Source organism: Toxotes jaculatrix, chromosome 4 (genome assembly GCF_017976425.1).
Source record: "Toxotes jaculatrix isolate fToxJac2 chromosome 4, fToxJac2.pri, whole genome shotgun sequence".
Classification (NCBI taxonomy): Eukaryota; Metazoa; Chordata; class Actinopteri; family Toxotidae; genus Toxotes; species Toxotes jaculatrix.
The window spans coordinates 20,764,572-20,789,299 of NC_054397.1; the positions used below are offsets into that span (position 1 = coordinate 20,764,572).

General features: G+C 42.2%; 3 protein-coding genes across 6 annotated transcripts in view; 1 reads left to right on the top strand and 2 right to left on the bottom strand.

Annotated features, from left to right (window-relative positions):
• aspscr1 (ASPSCR1 tether for SLC2A4, UBX domain containing) overlaps positions 1-890 on the bottom strand; it is a 17,117-nt gene extending 16,227 nt beyond the window's left edge. For both annotated transcript variants that reach the window (XM_041036380.1, XM_041036379.1), the window contains exons 1-3: positions 793-890; positions 516-571; positions 4-118 (exon numbers count right to left, since the gene is read on the bottom strand). In XM_041036380.1, coding sequence (XP_040892314.1) covers positions 4-118; positions 516-571; positions 793-882 — 261 coding nt within the window. In that variant the 5' untranslated portion in view covers positions 883-890. The remainder of the gene's footprint in view (positions 1-3; positions 119-515; positions 572-792) is intronic.
• Positions 1-10,303, top strand: part of notum1b (notum, palmitoleoyl-protein carboxylesterase b) — a 22,345-nt gene extending 12,042 nt beyond the window's left edge. The window contains exons 2-12 of one of the 3 annotated variants that reach the window (XM_041036390.1): positions 4,280-4,497; positions 5,475-5,527; positions 5,650-5,745; positions 6,373-6,433; positions 7,013-7,071; positions 7,667-7,769; positions 7,880-8,071; positions 8,178-8,275; positions 8,364-8,511; positions 8,602-8,649; positions 9,100-10,303. In XM_041036390.1, the coding sequence (XP_040892324.1) occupies positions 4,361-4,497; positions 5,475-5,527; positions 5,650-5,745; positions 6,373-6,433; positions 7,013-7,071; positions 7,667-7,769; positions 7,880-8,071; positions 8,178-8,275; positions 8,364-8,511; positions 8,602-8,649; positions 9,100-9,442 (1,338 nt within the window). In that variant the 5' untranslated portion in view covers positions 4,280-4,360 and the 3' untranslated portion in view covers positions 9,443-10,303. Of the gene's footprint in view, positions 1-3,722; positions 4,498-5,474; positions 5,528-5,649; positions 5,746-6,372; positions 6,434-7,012; positions 7,072-7,666; positions 7,770-7,879; positions 8,072-8,177; positions 8,276-8,363; positions 8,512-8,601; positions 8,650-9,099 lie in introns of those variants that run through there. The other 2 variants (XM_041036389.1, XM_041036388.1) reach the window with 2 other exon arrangements.
• tmc6b (transmembrane channel-like 6b) lies at positions 10,182-24,701 on the bottom strand. The gene is made up of 21 exons (XM_041036376.1): positions 24,439-24,701; positions 20,695-20,877; positions 19,835-19,956; positions 18,890-19,057; positions 17,777-17,935; positions 17,557-17,665; positions 17,377-17,461; positions 16,533-16,790; positions 15,557-15,771; positions 15,253-15,397; positions 14,875-15,030; positions 14,307-14,491; positions 14,117-14,207; positions 13,881-13,978; positions 13,589-13,684; positions 13,419-13,494; positions 12,797-12,930; positions 11,474-11,650; positions 11,269-11,347; positions 11,013-11,099; positions 10,182-10,898 (listed from the first exon to the last, which is right to left on the bottom strand). The coding sequence occupies exons 2-21, from the start codon at positions 20,748-20,750 to the stop codon at positions 10,884-10,886; spliced, it is 2,511 nt and encodes an 836-aa protein (XP_040892310.1). The 5' UTR covers positions 20,751-20,877; positions 24,439-24,701; the 3' UTR covers positions 10,182-10,883.
• Positions 24,702-24,728: the final 27 nt, after the last annotated feature.

Consider the following 24,728-nt stretch of genomic DNA (forward strand, 5'->3'; position numbering starts at 1 on the left):
AACCTGGCTGTCAGCTGCAGCCTGTTTCCTTGTACTTTTCACCACTTCCAGTTTAGCATTGTTGGGCAGGTTGGCAAACCTCCATGGAACCGTGAGGTCAACAACAGTCCTCTGAAACCTGTCAAAGGGTGGAGACAGAGGAGAGGCGAGTGAGCATTCCTGATTTCTAATAAAAAACAAACAAAACAATCAAATCTAACACAATATCTCTTGTGTAGAGCTGCTGTGAAGAGAATTATGTGATTGCTGAATGTCAGTTAGGTCAGAGCACCTTGATTTCTTTCTAATGTTAAACTGGGGGCAAGTTTATAAAATATCTCCTGATTTTTATCTCACCTACATGAGTAAAATATATGAAAGCATTATTATTATTATTATTATTTGGCTTGTTTACCTATCCAGGTGTATAAAATGCAGTCTCGACTCAGGGCCTTAGATATTAAAACGTTACAGACTGAGGATTAAGAGCTGACATTAATTTAGCTTACAGCTACATAAACCTGCTGACATCTTACTTCAAACCGTGGTCGTCCGGGTTAAATCCCTGCTTTTTGCAGACGTCCTCCAGCACCTGAGGATGATAAGGGGAATGTCATAAATGAACTTACGCCACATAATGAGCAAAATGCTCTGATTTCATCCGCACGATAACAGAAACTGATCTGTCACTGGCTAACCCCTGTTAGCCAAACAAGCTAACTCAGAGGAAAAGAGTTGGTCAGAGAAGAAAAGAACAGAATGAAACAACATTACATGTCAGAAAACACGGCATGTTCTTAAAGCGCAACGTACCTGTAATAACGGCGTGTTTGGAGACACTTTAACTGTTTGTCTTCTCCCATTAGGAGCAAGAACCGTTACAGCTGTGCCACTGGCTGCCATTGTGTGTCGTGACGTCACTATGTTTGTTTGAATGAACTTTATTGACTCTTCACTGGGACACTGCTTTAAAGGGTCAGTACACCCAAATTGTAAGAGTTAAAAAGGGGGAATAAATGAAATTTTGTTTGCTTACAGCAAATGCTTATGGCATCAAATGACATTTTTAATATAGATACTGACGATCAGCTCTGCACTTTTGTACAGGTAGTGGTGTCTCTTTTTTAAGTTTACTTTTGTTGGTCATCTTGCTTTTGTAATCACTGGCGTGTAAATATAAAATGTTAACATGTAATAAGCTGATTAAAAATGTTGATACACTTCAGCTTATTACTTTCAATTTTAATTGTGATAAGAATAATCTTGGGGCCTGAGCTTTTAGAACAAACTACATCAGTCTACATTCATTTAGCTAATTCAGGATATACACTATTATTATTATTATTATTATTAGTAGTAGTAGTAGTAGTAGTAGTAGTAGTAGTACTATTATTATTATTATCATTATTATATTAGCTTCCAGCACCACTGCAAGTGGCGCCTTTCCAGTGCCAGCTCCATGTGTGTTTTGGGTTTTTCTTCTGAGTTCTGAACATCCTGTCTGTAAATTGGCAACAACATCTCCAATCTGTTGCCCATATGGACAACTTCATATATGTACCATATGCAGTTTGACAGACGACCTTTAGAGAAAAGAAGCAAATCAAGGACGATTTCTCTCAGTAAGGATCAAATAGGATCAAAGCTGAAATCAGAATGGACAGAACAGCCAACACATGGTGCCAACAGATGGAGAGGTGTGAGGCCATGGCTTCAGAGCTCATGCAACTCACTGACCAACCACTTCAGATACGAGTCAGAGTCCACCTGAAAGAGAGTGAGAGAGAGGTGAATACAGCTCTTCAGTTCTGGGGGGAAATTGCCGCCGTCTGAATAAACAAACAAACAATCAGTTTCCTTCCTCACTCAGCAGGATAGAGACTTCAAAACTATTCCAGAATGGAGTGCGAACACATGAAGACATCTGTGCTGGGAGTTTGTAAAGTTCTACACATTTTCACACACAAAAAAAACTTTAATCACAGATTAATGAATGACAAACAGATACGCATAATGAATACAGGGTTTCCTTAGTTGTAAAACGTATCAAAGTCAGAAAACAAAATTTAAAGGCAGAATGTTGCTGAATGGCAGACTTGAAGTGAATGCTAGAGGTGGTTTAGATCTTTTATGGCTTCAATCTGTACCACTCTACATCTTACTTATGCTTTTTTTTGTTTTAAAGACACTAAAAATGGCTCTATGTGAGGATGGGGCAAATTAACTTTAAAGACATACTGTAGATGGCATCTGGAAACTTTTTACCAGACAGCGGCAGTGAGCACCCTTCCACTATCTAGGCACTAGCATGTTGACAGACCACTTTGTATTATGGACTATCCTGATGAAAACAGTCATACTTCTGAGGGTCTACAGAAGGTTGAGAAAGAAATCATGACACCATGTGAAAATGATGGCTTAAAGGGGCACTCCACTGATTTTGTATTGCTGTTCCCTAAAGTTGTGAGAAAAAAAGAAAGGTCAAAACTGAAGCAGCAGAGGCAGAGATATCTTGACTTTTAGTCCCTATTCTGGGTTAAGCTTTAGAAATGATGGGATGGACCCTACACTTCCTGAAGACATATTTTTGTTAGACCTTCCCTGACTGGTAAACGCCCATCTTTCAAACTTCTTGGCCCCTAATTTATAACGCAGGCCAAGAAAATAATCTGATAACATCATCAGGGTTATTTTCTCCTCCAGTATTGGAGAACACACTATGCAACTGTTTCCAACATGCTTAGGACAAGTAAATGAATCATCAAGTTTAAAATCAGTGGAACTTCCCTTTAAAGAAAGAGCTATAACAATGCCCTACTATCATCTATACGGACCGCACGAAGGCAACATCAGAGAGGCCCTTGCTAACACTGACCACGAAGATGATGAAGCAGTGAAAAAGAGTCTGAAGACATTAAACTAAGTTGCTCTGGACCAGATGCTGTTATGAAATCCAAAAACTAAATGGCTCAGTAAACCACAGCTGCAAAGGCCGTAGAATCTTCTGCCACCTAAAGGCAGAAGAAGAAAGAATAAGGTCTTGATCAAGCTGCAGACAAGAAGTCAACTTTTCCAGCAGCTAGAATTGTTATAGTAAATCTGATCCTGAGATACAGTTGACCCCACAGGCAATGTCATGGAGCACACAGGAGCTGAAGGGTGTGTATACAGAAAATTGGTGTCTGTCACGTGTCAAAGACTTGATGTAGCAGCTTTTATTTAACTCATTCACAATGATGCATGTGTGTGTGACAGTTAGTGAATGAGTGAAACACACACGCACAGAGAGAGAATCTACAGGCTGCACATACCACAACCATGACTATCTCCGCTACAACTTTCCTAAATACTCCAGAGGTAAATCATCTCTAACAGATTATCTTCACCAATCACAAAGAAAAGAGGAAAAAATGCGGGTTTCCTCTTCGAGCACATTCCAAAAAGAAAAAAAGAAAAAAGCCACAAAACGTGCGCCTCAACTGATCTGCTGGACCCTGGTGTGAACCTCTGTCTGCAGTAGATCGGCTGTGTCCAACTGCGATTTTCCCTCACACACCATATTCAACCAAAGACACTTCAAAGGCAGGCTGGTCATATGATGACCCAACATCAAAGGGACACTGTATGAGTGAACCGACTGAAGGGGCGTGCCGGGCATACGCGCGCTCTTGGTGTGAGACAGACGCCCAGCTAGGAGCATCAGCCAACGATAATAATGATTGGCCCGCGGGAGTGAGAAGCAGTGGTAGGGGGGGGGAGGAAGAGGACTGGGGACTTCAAATAAAATCCCCCTTCGTCCGCAGCTCAGGAGGACCAGAATGTCGACTGCCACACCGACGAAACTGGGTTGAACGACGGATTTGTATACGCGCGTAATGCCGCCCATACAGGATGAACTACAGACAGCGTTATGAGTGAAATGATGAGGGAACGGCACGTGCTTTCGGGGTGAATTTTAAACCAGCTGTGCACCTCTCAAGGCACCATGGAGAACTTTAACCTGCCTTCATTCATCGCACCTTGCATGAGCGATCGTTTCCAAGAGATGTCCGTGCGTTTTCAAAGAACTTCCCACCCCTCCATCGACTCTTAGGACATGCTGTGTTTTACTCAGACCCCTCGCACGCACTTGAGAGACGTTTTCCACTAACAAACAGAAATGCAGAGCCGTTGTGTAGCGAGAAGCTCGGCCGGTCTGTCCGCGGTGCGCTCCTGCCTGCTGCTGCTTTTCATCCACATGAGCGCACCGGTGGATGCGAGGAGAGTGCGCGGCGGTCGGGCGCAAACTCGGCGGGTGCAGCAGCAGCAAGCTCCGGCGTACAGGGAGCGGGTGGAAGGACCAGAGAGCTTCCCTTTAGACTTCACAGCCGTGGAGGGCAACATGGACAATTTCATGGTGCAGATAAAGAACTTGGCGCAGTCACTGTACCCGTGCTCTGCGCAGAAACTGGACCAAGACATGAAACTTCACTTTCTGAAGAATGTGTCCGTGACTTGCAATGACGGGTCACCTGCAGGGTAAGTGACAGGGCTGCATCTCTCCCAAACCTCTAAACACCAGCGTCACTTGAAAACCGCTGTCATCATTTTGCGTTTTGCATTTTTTTTTTATTAAATCAACGACACTTGGTGCGCTCTTTTGCACCAAACATCCCACCTGTGTTACCTTGGGGCTTTAGTTCCGCGCCCCTCATGCCCATGTCACTCACTCGGATGTGACCAAAGAGCCAGATCAGAGAGAGACAGACCGTGCGCGCTCCCGACAGAGAGGCAGAGGTGACTTCATTTAATTCGGATGGACCAGAGCTGTAGGGTTTAACGTTTACAGTATTAAATAAACTCATAAAGACACAGTGACACTTTTTGACAGAGCGCGAGCACATTTTTGAAGTCAGGCTGTAGCTTTGGCTGACTTGTGCCCTAATCATCATGTGCAGGTTGTTATTCTCAGCATCAAAGCAGCAGCTACAATACAACAAGTGAAAGTAACTACTTCAAAATAAAGGGGCTTTATTTTCATCTAACCCTGTGCGTCACTGCAAGATCCCAGTTTTCGGACATGTTGCAGGGGGGAAAAAGATGAAAGGGTTGGGAAGAAGGGCAAAAAATAAAAAAAACAAAAATAAATCCTGAGCACCTTATCATGTTAGAACTATCATACATTTAAATCACCAATCATATAAAACACTGAGACTGTGTGAATAACAGGGACCTTTCCACATCCCACCCAAGCTGTCGAACCATGGGTGCATGTGTGTGAGAGAGCGTGTGTCCTGTCAACGGCATGATGAGTCGTTTCTTGTTTTTGTTTTTTTAATAAGCTAATTGGAGCGTTGACAGCCAGGTTAAACAGACTCCTGCAGAGATTTTTTTAGCAGTGTGATCACAGCCAAATCTTTCATGCCAGCATCAAAGGTAGCTTTGCTATCACAGCTTGTAGTTGTTGTCTGTGTGCATCTGCGTGTGCAGTGATTTGTTTTGGCATTCTCATGCAGGTACTACATCAAGGAGTCCAAAGGCAGCAAGAGGTGGCTGCTGTTCTTAGAAGGTGAGAAAGAACCTGTGGAATAAACCCGACAGAGGACACTGCTCAACAGCTCAACACAGCAGAGGGACAACTATAGGCGACCTGTTAACAAGCTTGTGTGCGTGTGTGTGTGTGTTGTTCAGGTGGATGGTACTGTTTCAACAGGCAGACCTGTGACAGCAGGTATGAGACAATGAGGAGACTGATGAGCTCCACCAAGTGGCCACAAACCAGAAGAGGTAACAAAGCAAACACATCATTTCCTACACGATCACAGTCTCCTCTGTACCTTACACACACACAAACACACACACACACGCAGTACGAGCATCAAAGTGTCACACATTTGTGCAGCTTTTGAAAAATCTCTTCACAGCCTCTGCAGAGCTTTAGCTTTCCACAGTAGGAAAAAAAAACTTCTCCTGAATGAAGGAGATTCATAGACCTGTTTGTGTTTCCTCTTTAGCTGAGCTTGCATTCATCTTTAAAAGTCGAACTCTCTGGTTCTTTCCCTCCATCAGGGAACCCCTTGTTTGTTTATGCCTCTCTGCCCCCACCACCCTCCCTGTGTGTACTTTACACCGCAGAGCTCTTCAATGCCTGCGTATAATTGCTGACCAAAGCAGGGAAGCATAATGACTTATTTACCACATGGAAACACACACACACACACACACACACACACACACACACACACACACACACAGACACACACACACACACACACACACACACACACACACACACACACACACACATCAAGGTTTGTGATTTTAGCCTCAAGCATTTTAACCCCTCTTACCTTTACTTTATGTTTTTTGAATCTGTTATGAATATTCACCCTCTGATTTTCCCTCTGATTTCAGGAACAGGAATTCTGTCTCCTCAGCCGGAGGAAAACCCGCACTGGTGGAACGCCAACATGGTGTAAGGACTAATGTCTCTCCTTCACTTTGTAGTTAATACATTTGTGTGTTTTGCTTTTTTCTTAACTACAAGTCATTCTGCTTTTGTCAATGATTTTATGAGTGTGTGTGTGTGGGAAACTTACCAATGTCTGTCATATTATCATCATATTATCAACAAAAAAATATTTACCTAAAGTGTTTGTGTTCATATTTATATATATGCTTTTTCCTCATGTACTGGTGCTTTATAGGACTACATTTAACTTTACTGTGTTACACTCCAAACTTAAATATGCAAAATTATGATAGATAGATGATGATGTTTATAAAATATAATATATGCATATATTCTGATATTGCTACTTTCAGTTTAAGACATGATGAGTACAATTGTCACCTATTAGACAATGAAACATAAACACTGGCTGACATCTTTCTATCTCTGAACACACACACACACACACTTTTATTGTCATTGGTTTGTGTTCAGTCTACCCTTACACAGCCGGGCTGGCTTTTTATTTGTGCAGTAAAATGACAGCTGCTCCGATTTTAAATGTGATTCCACATTGTCAGCGTTGCTGTCTCTCTCCTGTAGGTTTATCCCGTACTGCTCCAGCGATGTGTGGAGCGGAGCCACCCCGAAGACAGATCACAGTAAGACACAATGAATAAGATGACTCACTGTGTGAGCTCGTGGCTCTGCTTGCAGATAGTGAAATATATGTATATATGTAAATGTAGATAGATGAAATAGATATTTAAAGGTAGAGAAAAGGTGCGAGTGAAAAGAACAGAGGAGAAGCTACAGATACAAAAATATTATGTGTCTATATCAGTCATAGCTTTTTTGAACTTCCTTGATAACTTTTACCACATCGGACTTGGTGAAATCCCTTATTATATTTTGTTTGTTTTAAAAGTTAATGAATAACATAACACACCAAATAATAAAATAAAAACCAGCTCACTTTTATTATTATTTACACTTTTATATTATTTTATCCCTTAATGTTGTTAAACTCTCCATCTCCATAAAACTAGATAAATCAATAATTTCAAAATGCCAGTTCAATTAAACATCAATGACCCTGTAAACTATGCCCATAATAAAACCTTCATAAACACAGATGAACCCATGATAAAAAAAAAAAAAGAAGGAGATGATATTAATCAGCGTGAGAAATCATAAGTTACATAACCGCTTACCAGTACAGGTGGCTCAATATGTATGTGATATTTTTGTTGTCAGGCGACTACGCGTTCATGGGATCTCTGATCATTAAGGAGGTGGTGAACGAGCTGCTGACTAAAGGTCTGGACAATGCCAAGGTTCTTCTTCTTGCAGGAAGCAGGTCAGTATTGGACGTGTGTGTATTTCACTTGCTGTATGTACAACTGTGCATGTTTGACCAAAGATAATGGTTGCAGTTGCACCCTCTCACCTGATTCTTCCTGTCACCAGTGCTGGAGGTACGGGTGCCCTGCTGAACGTAGACCATGTTGCTGAGCAGCTGGAGTCACAGGGCTACACAGGGGTGCAGGTCAGGGGCCTGGCTGACTCCGGATGGTTCCTGGACAACAAACAGTACAAATTAACAGACTGCCTGGACACCATCAGCTGTGCCCCCAGTGAGGCCATAAAGAGAGGCATAAGGTAAGATGGAGGGAAGGGCAGATGGATTGACTGATGTAGGGGCTGAGGAGGACGCTTCATGAGCAGTAAGGATTTAGTAAAGTGGTGACGCCTTGCTGTTGTGCAGGTACTGGGGTGGACTGGTACCAGAAAGCTGCAGACAGGCCCACGTTGGAGAGGAGTGGAAGTGTTTCTTTGGATACAAAGTCTACCCCACATTAAAAAGTGAGTGACAAAACACCCTGAGGCTGACATAGATGATTAAAGCAGAGAGGTAACATCTGACCTGCGGGACGTCCTGTCTCCTGTCCAGGCCCGGTGTTCGTGGTGCAGTGGCTGTTTGACGAGGCCCAGCTGACGGTCGACAACATCCACCTGACGGGACAGCCCGTCCACGAGGGCCAGTGGAGGTACATACAGAACCTGGGGCAGGAGCTGAGGAGCACGCTCCACGATGTACCGTAAGACCGACAGTTACACTAACACACACATAAGGTAAAATCACGAAAGAGCGCTTTGTTGACTTTGTGATTCTGTGTTTTGAACGGCAGGGCGATGTTTGCTCCGGCCTGTTTGTCTCATGAGCTCATCACCAGAACGTAAGTAAATAAGACGTCAATAAGCTCCGTATTAACAATTTATACACAGCATGTCACATGACTTTCAGCAAATGACAAGTTCATTTGTCACCTGTAAAAAGTCCCACTTGGTATATACACAGTTACAGTTCTTTATAAACAAAACAATGCAAAAATAAACACAACAAAAGATAAATACGATCACCAGATTGTTGGTAGGTAGATATCAGTCTCTGACAGTTTACAGGTGGCGGCCTGAATTAACCAAACTCACAACCTATCCTCATTACAGTGTCCATTATTGTGTGAAGCACTACACAAACACTGTATACAGTATATTTTACACAGTCATAATATAACATGTAGTCTTATACCATTCCGAGGGGGGAGGAGGTTAAGTTGTTGACCATCAATCTCCTCTTAAATGTCTGTATGGCTGTCTCTTAATTATGTGTCCTCCTGTGCCTGCAGTTACTGGATGGACATTCAGGTGAAAGGCACCTCCCTGCCCAGAGCCCTTCACTGCTGGGACCGCAGCCTCCAAGACAACCTCCACATCAACAGCAGCCACGGCAACCACAGTCACCAAAAGCACAAGACCCCACAAATGAAGGGTTGTCCCCTACATTTGATTGACAGCTGCCCGTGGCCTCACTGTAACCCCTCCTGCCCGACGATTCGCGACCAGCTGACGGGACAGGAGATGAGCGTGATCCAGTTCCTGAAGCACATGGGCTTTGACGTGCAGAAGATGGCTCAGCAGCAGGGGATGGACCCCAGGAAGCTACTGGGCATGCTCAATAACGGGACCTGAGTCACATTTTAGAGCAGTGTCGTTAAGTGGTTCTGCAGAGACGAGAAACGTGAATGGACGACAAAGGCAACATGGAAACAAAACTCTTAATGAGAAAACTGTCACTTCATCCAAACAACAAGCAAAACTAACTCAGCATGTGACAAACTGACTGTCACTGACTCAAATACATACAGACATAGATATACTATCATTGTGAGGTGTATACAAATATATATATATATATGTATGTAAACTTAGTTTTGATGGGAAAGCACATGACTGAAAACACCTCCTGGTTGGTTTTGTGGGGAGTTGGTGCTCTCTTCTGTCGACTCTAAAAATCACATTCAGAAATCCATCTACGGTGCTGCTGTTTCTACCCTCCACCAAATATGATGCTGCTTTTTCTCTTTTTGGAAAAATGATTTAATGGGTAATATTTACTAATAAAAAGGTACAAAGTTTATTACTCTTTTATTTTTCTTCAGGCTAATTAAAAGTGCTTGTATATTTATTTTTCTACTGAAAATATCTTCTATATGTCTTATAGTCACATACAGTTAATCAGTGTAACAATGTCTCCATTTACGTTTTTACTTGCATGTCTGTAAAAAAAAAAGTTGTGTATTATTGATTTGTGTAGTACAAATCATGTCCATATTGTTTTTGAGGCGGTTGAGTTTGTATCAGATACTTTCATGTGCTGTAGTAGTGCCCACACTTTACATAAGCACTAATAAATACAAATACACACTGATTTGATAAAACATAATTTAATTACAAAAGTCTGAAAACACACATGTAGTTATCACCTTAATGAAAAAAAAACACAAGGTGTCATTTACAGCACTATCATTCTTACAACATCCAAAGTTTACCTACAACACGCATACTGATAAAATTATTTTTTAAAAATTCAAAGAATAAAAATAAAACAGTTCACAGTAGGTATGAAAGTGCTTCTGTGAGAGACGAGTGGGTTCTGTTTAAACTAATGGCACCGGTTTATTCCTCTGCTACAGTTTGTTTTCTTACACAAAGAATTACCTGCTTCCTGCTCAGTTTGCTTTTTAAAACTCAAAAACAAATGCAAACACATTTCTCTTCTTCTCCTGTGCCACCTGTCATTCTCTCTTTTCTCAGTTCTCTTGAGGAGTCCTCATATCTGTTAATAGTCTTCTATTGCTAATGGCTTTACAAGCTTGAGTTTATATACATGGTAGAACTGTGTTTCATGATCACTTGTTCCTCCTCTCTACAAAAACTCCAGCCATTAAAATCTAAAAAAAAAAAAAATTAAAAATTTTAAAACCTACCAAATGCACGATACAGCTGATTTTGGTCCTGCTGTCCTTTGGTGCTAATATTCCAGTTATATTCCACCTAGTTCAAGAAGTCACCAAACCTTGGTTAGTGCACAGAGAAGTGAGGAGGCTCGTCTACTGGAGACTAAACTGCCTCAACATGAAGAGTCCTGAAAAAGAAAAATAAAGAGGAAAAAAAATGGAGGTAGGCAAAAGCCAGGGTTTACAGATTTATACTGTGACTTCAGACAAGACTGCTGCTGTAAAGAGGAGTGAAAACAGACCTGGCTTGTGAGTCTTCGACTGGGGGTTCGTCTTTGCTCATGGATGGACTGGAGGCGAGTGATGAGAAACTTCTTATCCTCTCCCTCCTGAGCAGAGACGAAAAGAAGATAAACCAGATTCGTCAAAAAGCAGAAAACACCAACAGAGGAAAAGATTCTCTTCAACATTCTCTTCTCTTCACAAACATGTTGGCCTGTTTTATAGTTTTCTTTACACTGAGAGATTGAGACAGAGTTCTACATTAGATAGACTTACATTTTTTATCTGATCCTGTAGTAAACTGATGATCTTCCTTTGACCGTCCACCACCTGACTGTGGAAGTAGATGACTATCCTGATGGACAGAATAGACAGTGCAGTTTAATAATGGAGTTTGACAATGTATAAAAACACCCTGCTGCAAACTGTGTGTGCTTGTGTGCGTGCGTGCGTGCATGCGTGCGTGCGTGTGTGCACTCACAGAAAGATGCCTGCTGCCACAAACAGGAAGAGAGGGTTTTCCACCAGGTAGGAGTGAGCCCTGGCCAACACGGACAGGTTTGGATTATCTTTTTCCAGTTCCTCCACCCAGCGTTTCCCCGCCTGCAGCATCGTTTTGAGCTCACGGAACGGACCGCAGGATGTGGAGGGAGTGATACTGAGGACGGAGGACACATGTTGAGACCGTATGTTGTGAGGCCACGTAAAGAACAGCTTGCACAACAGAAACACAGCCCTGTTCATTCAGCTTAACCACTGCGACTGAGGTGAATAATGTCACGGCCAGGAAAATGACTCATTCCCAGTTGGTTAGATAAAGTTGTAAACCTCAGACACAGTTGTGATAAGGAGTATAACCATTGTTCTAAATCAGTGTGTAACCTGTATCCGTATCATCAGAGTATATTACACTACTAATGTGTCAACAATCCCACAATCCAAGGCTCTGTATTTTATAAATGCAAAAATTACTGTTGTGTGTTTCTGCAGCTGCCAGTGATGACACAATTTACTGCTCACTATTGAGAAGTGAATGAGTGAACAAGGGACTGATATCAGACACAGCACTTGCGGAAGCATATTTTAACACTTAAATTAGTAAACTGTTTTTTTTATGTGTGCATTCATGTTTATGTTTGTGTGTGTGCTCTGTTTAAGATTAGAGCAAGGAGTCATGGGTTAAAAACAAAACACAGCAATACAGCCTCTACAACGCTACAATGCTTTGTGTGTGGGAGCATTTGTGTGTAAGTGTGTGTGCAATTATTAGTCATGTTGTAGAGATAAAGATCGCAGACTGTCATGGTATCCTTGCTCAGAGGGGAATAAAAAAGAGCTGGTCTAGCTGGTTCCTACATTCAAACAAGTTCAGATTTAACATTTGGCTGGGGTTCCTAAGTATTCCTATGAAAAATGCATTGGCTTAATGCAGGTGGTGCTGGTGCGGTTGTGTTTTCTTGATACAATCTAGCAGGACCGGTTTGAGTCACAGATGCATGAGTTGGAAGCTTTATGAGACGCCAAAACTCTTGCACAGCAGTTTACAGTGCAACAAGGTTTAGTTTTGCAACTCCGGAAAGTTACGCAGTAACAACCATGTAATCCTCCGTCACATAAAGGTGAGATAAATGGAAGGAAAACAGTGTTGACGTAGCAAAATAATCTACTGTTTGGTTGGCACCTTAGATTCCACTGAACTGAAGCTGAACGACTGTGAACTAAAATGTAACAACACAGTGAAATGACTGAAATGAATGAGTGAGTTTTGTGCCCTTCAAAGTGAAAAGGTCAACTGTGTGAGTACCTCCACATGGTGTACGTGACACACACGGAGGCACCGAGGAAGGAGGGGAAGCAGAGGAGAGTGATGAAGATGGTGGTCATCTGGCTGACCCTGTACGGCTTCCTGGGAGCCTGACAGTTCATCATCACACTGCTCTGTGGGGGGAAAAAAACAACAAAAAAAAAAACTCAGGCCAAGGTCAGAGGTCACCTTTAGGGGACCAGAGGGCCACTGAGCTTATGATTTTGTTGTCAAACTACAAGGTCAAAGGTCAAGACTGAGTTTACAGCTCAAGACAGGAAGTCAAATGGCAAAATACAGACAGCATTTGACAGGACAGATTTAACAACTGTTACATAGAAAGATACCATACTATTCAACTAGCAAACACATATAACTGTATGGTCGGCAAGGATGCAAACACACCAGCATCATGACAAAAATCTAAAGCTGTCTGTGTCTGAGTGGCTGAGTGTCTCTAAAGCCACACCACTCCAGGTGGTAAGTTCAAACACAAGATTATAAAAAGAACAGGGGGAAAATAAAGGACTGATTGTTACAAAATTAACTGTCAGCAGTTTTTTTGTTTTTTTTTTAGCCTTTAATTTTGTGCATATCTATTTAAATATTTCAATTTAAGTACCTTCTTAACGTAGAAGAGCAGCAAGAGTTTGAGAATCTGCACTGCAGGCAGGAGAGGAGAGAAGAGAACACCCAACCTGAAAAAGACAATGTTTATGTATGTCATTACACTGAAACAATCTGACTTCACCTAACATGGCTGTGTGGACATCTTGAAAGGAAGTTTTGTACCAGGCTAAGGTTTGTCCATAGATGAGTTCAAGCACATTTCTGGCAATATCGAACACTGGTTTCCTCCTCCTCTTCAGGACCTTCTTAGAAAACAACCTGCAGAGAGCAGGACGAGAAATTCCACAGTTTCAGGATCAGAAAGAAATCAATTAATTAATGTAAATTGTAAAAAAATTGTAAAAATGTAAATTAATTTTAGAACTTAAAGAAAACTCCACAAAAACAATACAAAAATGTCTTCTATTCAGTGGAAGAGAAATAATTACACAGGGCTTATGGAGGAATGACCCACCTCCAGAGAAACTCTCCTAACAAGGTGTCCAGCAGAGTGAAGATGAAGTCCATGAGCAGGAAGCGATAAAGCTCCTGGCCAACAAAACTCTCCCAGCACTAAAGGCAACATTGTCAAAACAGAGCAAAAAGTCAGGCACAAGATTAGAAACTATTAGAAACTATTCCTCAGCTCAGCAGTGAGGAAAAAGATGTCTGGTGGTGTGAAAGTGAATGCTGTCTCTTCACTAATCTTACCGTTAACTTATTTTTTTGAAGGTCAGTAGCAACCCAACCCAGCCAGTGGTAACAAAGGACGCCAAGAACACTCACTTTTAACAGCAAGTTCCTAGAAAACACACAGCAAACAACACGTTAACAACAAAATCTAACAGTTCTGCATCTTCTTACACTCTGTGCTTGCGACATTCGGTTTCTATGCTCGCACCTGGCGATGGCAACATATGTGCGTACAGAAGGCGACTCATAGTCCTCCATCCAGGCTGCAAGGTTGAACAGGCCAGGCAGCAGCAGGTTGATGAGTGACACCACCACAGGCAGAGCCAGCAGGCTGGCCTCATTCAACAAGGGATTCTGGGTAGCGAGAGGACTACGAGACCTTGTCTGGAGGTTCTGCGGAGAGAGAATGAGAGTCAGAGCCCGATCATTCAGGATGCAACTAGACGATGTGATCTTTAATGTCACTGCAGGTTGATTCTGGCATTGTTTTCTTAACCTGAGGTTAGTTTTTCTGCTCCTCACCATGCGAGCAGCATTGCTGTGAGTCAGCATGGTTTTTTTTTTTTTTATACCATCACCAGGAGTCCAGCATAACATATAGGGGCTTTATAGTCAAGACGGTAAAAGCAACAAGAGATGTTTAGATGGTACTGTTGGTACTGCTGAAGCCAATCAGTAGTTTAGAAAGTTTGGTAGAGTCTGAAGTCTGAGTATCCACAAATTAAAATTCTGATCCTTAGTAAATGACACTGGATCTTGAAACCACCACAGCTCACCTGGTGCATGTGCTGAGAGAAGAAGTAAATGCCAATCACACAGGCAGTGGTGCTCGCTATGCAGATAGTCCATGCTATGCAATGGACCGTCAGTCTCCACAACTTCTGGCACACAGTGTTCTTGACTTGTTTATGGCTCAACTCTCCCAGAAGCTCCTGGAGAGGGAGGAGGAAGAGGAGAGAGAGGTGATACCAAGAGGGAGAAAAAAAGATACATGGGGTGAAGAGAGGTATTGAGAGGGAGGGACAAAGAGAGGGATAAAGAAAGAGAAGAATGCATTAGATCATCACATTCCTGCCAAGTATGTGACAGAGAAGAAAACAAAGAGAGGGAGGACGTGTTTGTTTGTACATGCATGTGAGTGTGTTTACATGTACCTTGAGCTGGGTGCATATATTCTCAGACATGAGTTTGACAGAGGCTTTCTTGATGACCTTGAAGTCCCAGGAGCAGAAGACCTTCATGGCCAGGATGCTGTGAGATTTATCGATGCGGAAGCTCCGACCAAACGACTTGGACATGCTGTTGGGAAATCGCACATTAACATGCATCAGAATGTGTAACAGATTTGTGGGTTGAAGCAAGTCTCAGGCAGATATTTTTTCAGTTACAGTCTGTTGTGTTGGTATAGTTCACAGTCAAAGCCACATTTTCCGCTCCTTTCAAAAAACACATTCATACCTGTACACAAGGATGATGCATGTGATGAAGAAGGACACTCCTATGGTGAAGAAGTACGCAAGCGGCATGTTGTAAGACAGGTGCTTCGATACGCAGTCCAGCCTGGTTCCACTGGACACAGACACATTCTGCCCTCCACCATCATCCCTGCAGCTCCTGTGCAATGTGTAGTTACTGTAGTATCCATAGTACATCACTGTGTCTGAGAAATAGCCCTGAGACAAAACGAGATGGACAGAGACTCTGTCAAAGACTTACATTTGCTTCACGGATGCCTTTACTACATTTGGGTTGGGAAAAAACGTACTAACTGAATATGATTATTTACTTTGCTAGCACATTTTCAGACTTACAGATGACCTCCAGGCATTTTGTGGACATGTTTGACGTGCTTGTGACTCCTTTTAGGACATATAAACATACTCTGCTTTGATATGTCTATGATAGTGTCTGATATGTTTTTTCCTCAAAACGTTCAATTCCTTACTTACTAAAAATCATTAATATTTCCTCTATACCTACTTCTTCACGGAAAAATACACAATCTATGAATATGCAAATATTTTTAGTTTCAAAAGTTTAACCACTGGACATGTGATGTCTCCTACTTCACTGCACAGTGTTTGTGCACTGGAGGCTTTGAGTTTCCTCATCACAGTTGTGAAAGTTGCATGTTGGACCAGGATTGGTTTTAAGCAATATGTGATGTCACAAAATCCTGCTTGTACGCACTCGTCTTAAACTGAGATTTAAGGTGAGCACAGAAAAACCTTCCCCTTCGCCAGATGAATGTGAATGATGCACATTTTAATTACGGGAGTTGACTTTGATGATTTTCTTGGTATTAGGAACTAATCTTTTGGATCTAAAGCTTCTGAACACACACCAAGGATGTGGTGAGTGTTTTTTGAAAGGTTGAGGCTTCATAGCGTGTGAGAGGTGTTGCAATAGTAAGTCACCACAGCATGCAACTTACTGCTCCGGTGAGAAGCTCCAGTCCAGAGAAGTTGCGTCTCCTATCAAGCAGCGCTGGAGGGTGCACTGCCTGAGGCAGCACCAAGAACGCCCCTGTCACCAGGAACATGAAGAGGTTGAAGAAAAGAAGGGTCTTAAGGAACAGGAAGTATGAGAGGACTCCAGTGCCGAAACGCCCGCTCACTCTCTTGAGCGCCACTTGCCACAGCTGGAGGGAGTGCAGGAAGGACAGCCAGCTGTACCAACTCTGTCTCACAGCCTGGGAGGAGACAGTGTGGGAAAAGATGTGGGCAGAAAAAAAAATCACTTACTTTCATAGTGCATTATATAGTGTTATTTAAGAAAAAAGAAACAGTGACTCAGAACTTCCATGTTTTGCTGAGAAATGACTCACAATCCAGCAGGCAAAGTGTACACGTGTTTGTTGTTTAGCTTTTGTGAATCTTAAATTTGTGACTCAAGCTCCCAGAGCTATATTTGCTTGGGCAAACATGGATTACACTGCCTTGATAGCAACATTTACAGGAAATGGCCACTGAAACCCATTTACAGGCATAGGGAAGAACCTGTTGTGAGCTACAGCTATGTTTTACATGAGACCACACTTTGGTGAATTAGGTTTAGTTAATGAATTAGGTCCACAAACAAAGGGATGTAAAACAGAAGCAGATGAGCTAGGGGGGGATTTTTAAGCTTAGAGGTGTGGACTGTACTCTATAAGGAAGAACTCCACTACTGACTTAAAAATAACAAGTGAAACAGTATCTAAATATGCTCTCAGAGGTCAATGGACTCAGTGTACAGGAAGCAGAGCATAGACAGATGTTGCTACTGGTGTAACTCACAATTATGATGTAATATTTGAGTCGACTGCAACAGGGGATCTGACTGCCAGAAAGTGTGCGCCTCTCCTTTTGTAATGCTGACGTCCTGTAGACAGAGAAACAACAACGGGGAATTCAGGCTGACGCATGAAAAACACAATTAATCTAAACATGGCTAATGAGAACAAAGACCGCATGAACCTGAGTTGTCTCTTCTCAGCCACACTGAGAGGCATTGCTCGGAGCATCCTGACTCTGTCGCTCACTGAAAGGTTCTGCAGGTTGTTCACCAAATGCTCCCTTTTAGTCACTGTAACACACACAGAGGGACAAGTGAAGGTATGTTACACACTTGTCAAACACAGATCACTTTATATTCTAGTGTCTGAGCAGTCTAGTTAGTGCGAGTGATTCTCCTCACTGTCTGCATCCGTAGTGATTGTCTCCATGCCGTAGCCTCGTATGCTCGGTCTGCCAGAGCGAGAGTTGAAGTGTTGGATGGAGGGTCTGCTCTGCCTACGTCTGCGAAGCTGCATGGTCCTGTTGTAGTACTGAGAGATGATGGCTCCCCTGCTGCGCCCTGAAAGAGGTCAGAAACAGGATTGGCACCATTTACATCCTTGGGATTTGTCATATCTATGTCTATAATTTCCATAGTTTTGAGTGAAGTAACCATTTTAAGACAAAAAATGTCAGATCTGCATTAGCACTAAAATTGTAACAAGAAAACGAGAGAGATGAGACTAAGGGACTCGGCCAGACTCAAACCATGGATGTAGTGGTTAATGGTCTGTGTTTTGACCAAGCAATGTCATAGGTTTAAACATCAAAACCATTTTTACAAGGTAGATTTAAATTACTTTATGTGGCTGTGAACAGAAGGGAAGACCTGAAAGATTAAGATTAAGAGATTTATCTCCGTTGAATGTCAAACCAGCTAATATATCATGTGGCACTATATTTTCAAAAACACAGAAGCAGCTGACCTGCCACAGATGCTGACAGGAAGATGACAGACAAACTGCTTCCCCCTGAAACTCTACTCAACTGAAACAAGCCTGTTTTTATCTTTTATAGCTCAACATGTGCAGCATGGCACCAGAGCAGCTGGGTTAAATGTTATGGCTCAGCTGAAGCAACTGGTGCTGACACACTAACTTACTTTGTTGGTTAAGTATGTTATTACAGAGCACTTTCAACAAGAGCAACTATCTATGCACATACAGCATTTCCTATGTAGTGAAACTGTGTGGCCTTTTCAGGAACTATGGTAAACGGCCTTGTTCTCAGTAACCATAAAATGTTCGCTGGGCTTCGAAATGAGCTGCAACAGAAACAACAAAAATTTTCTCAACATGCGCATGAGCTTGAGATCTGTAAGTGATGTTAAAATATCTATCCCACAGCACACGTCTGGGGTACTACCCTATAACATGAGGCTGTGTCACTGCTGCTGAGTAATAAGCAACTTTCTCCGCTGTGAAAAAAAATCATCCTCTCTCTTCATCAGTATTTTCTCTTCTGTAGGACCCACCAATGGTGCGACTGGGCATAGACGACAAGATCTTCAAGGTGGCTGAGGACCAGCGTTCACCTACGAGGGGGTCTGTCTGTCTTTCATCATCCTCCCATTCATCCTCTCCTTGTCCCTGCCTCCTTTCCCTAAAGTCGTGTCCAGGGCTGGACAAGTAGGACACATCATCTGCGGAAAAAAAAAAAACAAACACATGATAAATGTCACTACTGGTTGGAATGAGAACACAGCATCAAATATGATATGTTTAACTCAGTATTTATTGAGGATGACCAATGCTGCTTTCAGCTGATATTTAAACACAAGAAGTTTTTGATCAGTGATGTAATATGGACATGATGACCACAAAGATTACAGAGAACAGTCCCTGTTGACCTATGAGTTTGCATCATTCATCACAATATTACTATAAACAAATTCCTAGATATCTTGTCTTAAGTAGGGATAGGGTTTGATAGCATTTTAGCAAACTCAAACCCAGTATTTAATCCACATATCGAATGTGAATCCTTACTAAATCCTATTAGGTTTACCTTTCAACACCTGAAAGTAACTAAAGGCTAAACTAACTAAAACCTGATCACCTTTTGTTGGGTAAGAAGGTAGAAACCCAACAGTGTTTAGAGGCAGCTAATTAACATTCACAGCCTGTACCTACAAAATGCAAACGAGTTGAGCAATATCATATATAAAATGGTATTAAAAAAACAAATGGAGGGGGAAAGATGAAAAGGTTTGATTAGAGATGTGCTGAGTCGGAGCTCAGGTTAATGGTTTTGGGTATTTTGCAGATTATGACTTGTATCCACCTGGAACCAGCCCTGGGAGTCCACTGTTCTATTCTCTTGTATTAATATTAGAATCACATAATACCCAGCTCTTGCACAACTTCAGCCCTGCATATGCTGACACGCATCTATGTGATGTGTTAAACACAGACGGTACCTCGAAGCTCATCGTCCAGATCTCTCTGCAGCTGCTGAAGCTCATAGGCATCAGACAGGTCTCCGTGCTCTGCTATCAGCTGGTTGAATGAGTCATGAACGCCTTCCTCGTCCACTGGGCTTCTGCCGGAAGGACAGAGGGTGATACAGGCTAGGCTACATTCAAAGACACACTGATCGTCTGACACAGTCACCAGTATTCCCATGGGGGGAAACTGCAACCAAACAACTTAAGAAGAGTGTACAAAGTCATTTTCATTCATTTGTGAACATTGTAGCCAAGATTGCCTTCTGTGTGACCCTCTTCCTGCGTTATCTAGATGTACTGGGAGTCAACGCCAACTCAACTATTTTTGTCTTACAGCAAGAACAAAAAAAAAAAAAAAAAAACCATACTGTGAGTCCCTTTGACTAAGTACTTTTACAAAGACAGCACAGGAAGAGTGCCATTACACAAGCCAGTCAGTCCTGTACTGATTTCAAAAGAAAACATTCGCTCTCAAAGGGACATACTGTATGCACACACACACACATATGCATTCAAACCTGTTCAATGAAACACAAATCTTTTCTATGTGGACAATGGAGTGGAGGGTGGAAGCTGGTCACATGGTTCAAAAAGAAAAACATACATGGAGGATATGGGGCAGTGTGCGTTATGATCTGCCTTGCCGCTTAGTCTCTAACAAGACATCAAAGAGAACAGCTAATTCTGACAGCGCCGCTCCTTATTTTCCTCACACTCTCAGTTCTTCTCACGGCCTTCATGTTAAGTAGCCCTCGGTAAGCTGACAGCTCATAACAGCAAAACTGAACAGATTACAGGAAGAAAACAGGAGGAACGTGAACTTTGACACTTACTCCAGTCCAGCTTCCATGAGAGGGTGGTTCAGATCGAAGTTAACATTTCGAGCCATTCTTCTTTTCCCCTCACAGTCTCCGTCTGTCCGGCCGTAGGTCTCTCTGTCGACCAATCGCAGAGGGATCACACCCTCACCTGCTCAGACCTGCACTCCACTCCCACCATGGTGTTTACTCCTCTACCTGAGAGAGGAGGGGAAAAGGAGGGCAAGGCATGAGTCAGAGGCTAAGGGAAAAAAAAATGCCAACAGACATCTTTGGAATTTCAGTGATCTAGTCTTGTCACTGCTTGTCCCGAGCACACTTTGACTGCATTTTGAGGAAAAAAACCTAGAGGACATTGACAGCTATGTCACCTCTAGCCTAAGGTCACATATGAACAACTACAAATATACCTCTGTTTAAAACTGTACATGATTTTTTGCATGCTGTCAACGTTTTGTGGCCTTTACAGTAAGTGTGAGGCGAAGTGAAGTTGATCTGTCATGAGGGATTGTGTAATTTTTTCCGGACTCATGAGAGCTCCATTGTGATGTGGACTGTGGTCAGAGTCAGATGGCGTAGCGTCAGCAGTGAAATGAATAGTGAAAGACAGAGACAGAGTGATGCTTTGTCATTGTGTCATATGGAGGATTTGGAGGAAGCGAGTTGGTCCCTGTGTGTTTGTGTGCATTTTAAAGGCCTTCAGTTCAAAAAATCCATCCTCAGCTATGTGCAACAACTGCATATAAAATCTTTCATCATCAAAGACCCAGAGAGGACATGTCCTGTTGTTTTAAAACATAACCACTGAAGCCATTGAACAAAGCATTAGTGGAGTATTTGGCATTCAAGGAAATTGAATCCAGATATTCATTAGTGACTAATAAAACCTCTTTACCAGATTTATCCAATCCTGCCTTGATAGAGCAGAGCTGAGACTGTGGATAAATGAAACACAATAAACAACTATAAATTCTGCTCTTTGGACATCATAGTTGGCTATAAAAAAAAAAAACAGCTGATCTGAAAATAGATCCATAGACCTCACAGTTAAGTGCAGCATGAAATTAACCAGATGGATTACTTTCGTTCAAATGAACTTTTAGGGTGAACAACTTTGGATTTGTTTGGATTTGTATGGTCTTTGTGGGTAATAATGCAAATTACCCACTAAACTTTACCGCTAAATAATGCTGTATGCTAAAAGGTGAGTTCAATCTGTCTTATCAAAGCTGGATATCTATAGGATCAAGTAGCTGCTTCTTTCAAAATCCGTAAAAATGGCCTTAAATATTTCCAGAGATGGACAACTGGTCACACTACACAATATGTTGACATTTATACTTAAGTTACAATGAACTTTATATCCACTTCCTGTTTACATGCACCCACAGCAGAGAACATCAAAACTCTTGGGATTAAAAACAAACATCTGTTAATCATTTTCATCAAAAGGACAAAGATTGTACCTCCAGTGCTGCAGGTTTAATGTTCTGTAGTCCTAAGGGGCATTTACCCTGTATGTACCTCTGAGCAGAGCTGCTACATGATCCCACAGACATCCAGTAATTAAACTCAACTAGGTTAAGCTCACCGCCCAACAAGCCTGCAAGCTGCACAGGAACTCCGAGTTTGTCTCATGTTGGGTAAGTCAGAAAAATCCCCCTCAAACTGAACGGCTACCTAACAATTACCAAACTCATTTTTTCCACAGGAAGAAGCTCCTAAACCAGTAACGTACAGTACAGCATCCACTCGTACTCACTGGAAAGAACTTAAGATACAGACATATACCACATCACACAGTACAAGCTGGATGTGTCTGTTTAATGTGAATGCCCTGTGGAAAGTTTCCTGGCTGAATAACAACATACAATGAGATCATACTGTAATCATTATACATGCGTTAACGTGTGTGTGAGTGAGTGAGTGAGTGAGTGTGTGTGTGTGTGTGTGTGTGTTAGACGCACAGAGACCCAGACTTTTTCTTGAGGTGAATATAAGCCAACACACACTGACTAAATGACTCAAAAATGTCATTCTACCATCATAAACCGTAATCCCTCTTTTGAGCTTTTTCTTTTCAGGCCGTCTTCCTGAAAAATCTACTACAAACATCTGCTCGCTCCTTCTCTCTCAAACATACTTTTCTCATTACCTGAGGTTTCCAAGATCGTATTACAATTTCCCTAAATGTCCGTTTCCTATTTCATATATTTCTTTTAGTTGATTTGTTTTTGGACAACTTTAATTGCTGCAGGGCAAAAAACACAATGGGTTTACGCAATGCTACACAGCTGGAGCCCCAAGTCATTCTCTGTATGACAGTGAGTGTTAAGCTTTGCTGTGTGTCTTGTTTGAATGTGTGTATGAGATTACTAATGAAGCTGTCCTCTGAGACCGTAAAGGCAGGGCATTATATTGTAGGGGTGGGACAAGCACTCCACATAGCTCGATAGGGGGTCAGAGTTCAGCTGCTCAACTGCCAAATAAAATATTTTGGGAAAACAAAGCAGGGGACAACAGAACGCAGACTCTTCAGTGCACGTTTAAGTTGGGTTACAAGACCTCTACTTCAAAAAAAGAAAAACATATAGAAGAGCAGTATAATTTAGTGACAAGGAATAAACCCCATTCTGCAAAGGAAAACATTCTGTTAGGCAGTGAAACAGGCGGTGAAACAGAAAGCAGAAGGCAACTATCAGCATATATGAGGTTGAAGCATATGAGCAAAAGGAAGGGAGGGGTGTTAAAGAATCTTTTCACCCTGGAAGCTCTCAACAACTGCAAGGCAATCAGCTCCCAGAGTGCTGAGAAAAGCCAACAGAGGGATCAGGGAGGCACAAAGCTACAGTAAACACGGCAGAACAGAGACTTGTATTTCAATACCCTCATTCACAGTTTGCCCTGGTGGGTGGGGGTGGGGGCTACTGAAAAAGAACGGAAAGAGACAAAGGTAACCTGCAATTTTGTGTTTTAGCACATAGAAAGCAGAGTGCAGAATATGGCAGATACTTCAAAAAAAAAGAAAACACAATGGCAACTAGAGGATCACAGATAACAGTAACAGGTTACCAACAGGGGAGATGAAGGCAGCAAACAACAGAAAATGTAAATGCAATTAAGACAACTCTCTAACACAGTCAGGCATATATGCACATATTCAATTACAGTGTTATTGCACTCTGAGGACCATAACACTGCACGTCTCTCCGCCTTCATTCAGGAAAAAAAGGACACAAAATTATAGGGTTACTGCTGGCTACATCACAGAAACTGGAGAGCCCTGTGCTACAGCACAGATGTGGCACAAATTATCTATCTTTCAATCTATCTATCTGCTGAAGTTTCTGGCCACACTACGAGTCCTGCTAGTCCAAACCACCCTGCCCTTGCACAATAGCCTACTAAAGCTCACTCACCCGAGACTGTGAATCTGTAATTATTCCGCCAGGCTTTTCTGCTGAACAAGCTCACATCTCAGAGGACAATCACAGGACAAACAGACACGGTTTATTCCTTTTAAAAACACGACAGACTTCTCTCGTGTTTTTTTTCCTGTTGTCGACTAGCTTAACAAATCAATGTCAACTAACGGCTGGGGGCGAGCTCGTCAACCTGCTTCAAGAGTTTCATTAAGTTGGCAAAGGTTTATCTCAGAGGTGACAGCAAAAATGTGGCCTCATAAATCAAGAGGAAGTTAAATGAAGCCAAACAACCGCTCAACACTTGTACAGAAACTGGTTAAAGTCGTTCACTCACCCGTTCGGCAACTTCACGACCTCCCCAACTCTGCGCTCGCGAGTATGTCAGTCAAAACAGAGTGCACGTTCAGCCGGACAGAAGGGAGAAACCATTGTCTCGGAGGGGTGTGAAATTTCCATTTTTTTAAACTACACAACAGACGAGCCGGTAGCTAAGGGTTTGGTCACATACAAAAGTCACAAATAGCTTTTAAATATCTCTCGTACTCTCAAATAGCGAAAACGGCGGTATCCTCTAGTGATATCTTGGAAATGTAAATTTGACCCCCATATGGTTGACACTCATGG

Excerpts from the sequence above, each read along its gene's own strand:
- tmc6b (XM_041036376.1), bottom strand. The coding sequence starts at position 20,750 with ATGGCTCGAAATGTTAACTTCGATCTGAACCACCCTCTCATGGAAGCT. Across the intron at positions 19,957-20,694 it reads CTCATGGAAGCTGGACTGGA|AAGCCCAGTGGACGAGGAAG; the intron begins GTAAGTGTCAAA and ends TCCTTCCGGCAG. Across the intron at positions 13,979-14,116 it reads TTCAAAAAAATAAGTTAACG|TGCTGGGAGAGTTTTGTTGG; the intron begins GTAAGATTAGTG and ends TGTTGCCTTTAG.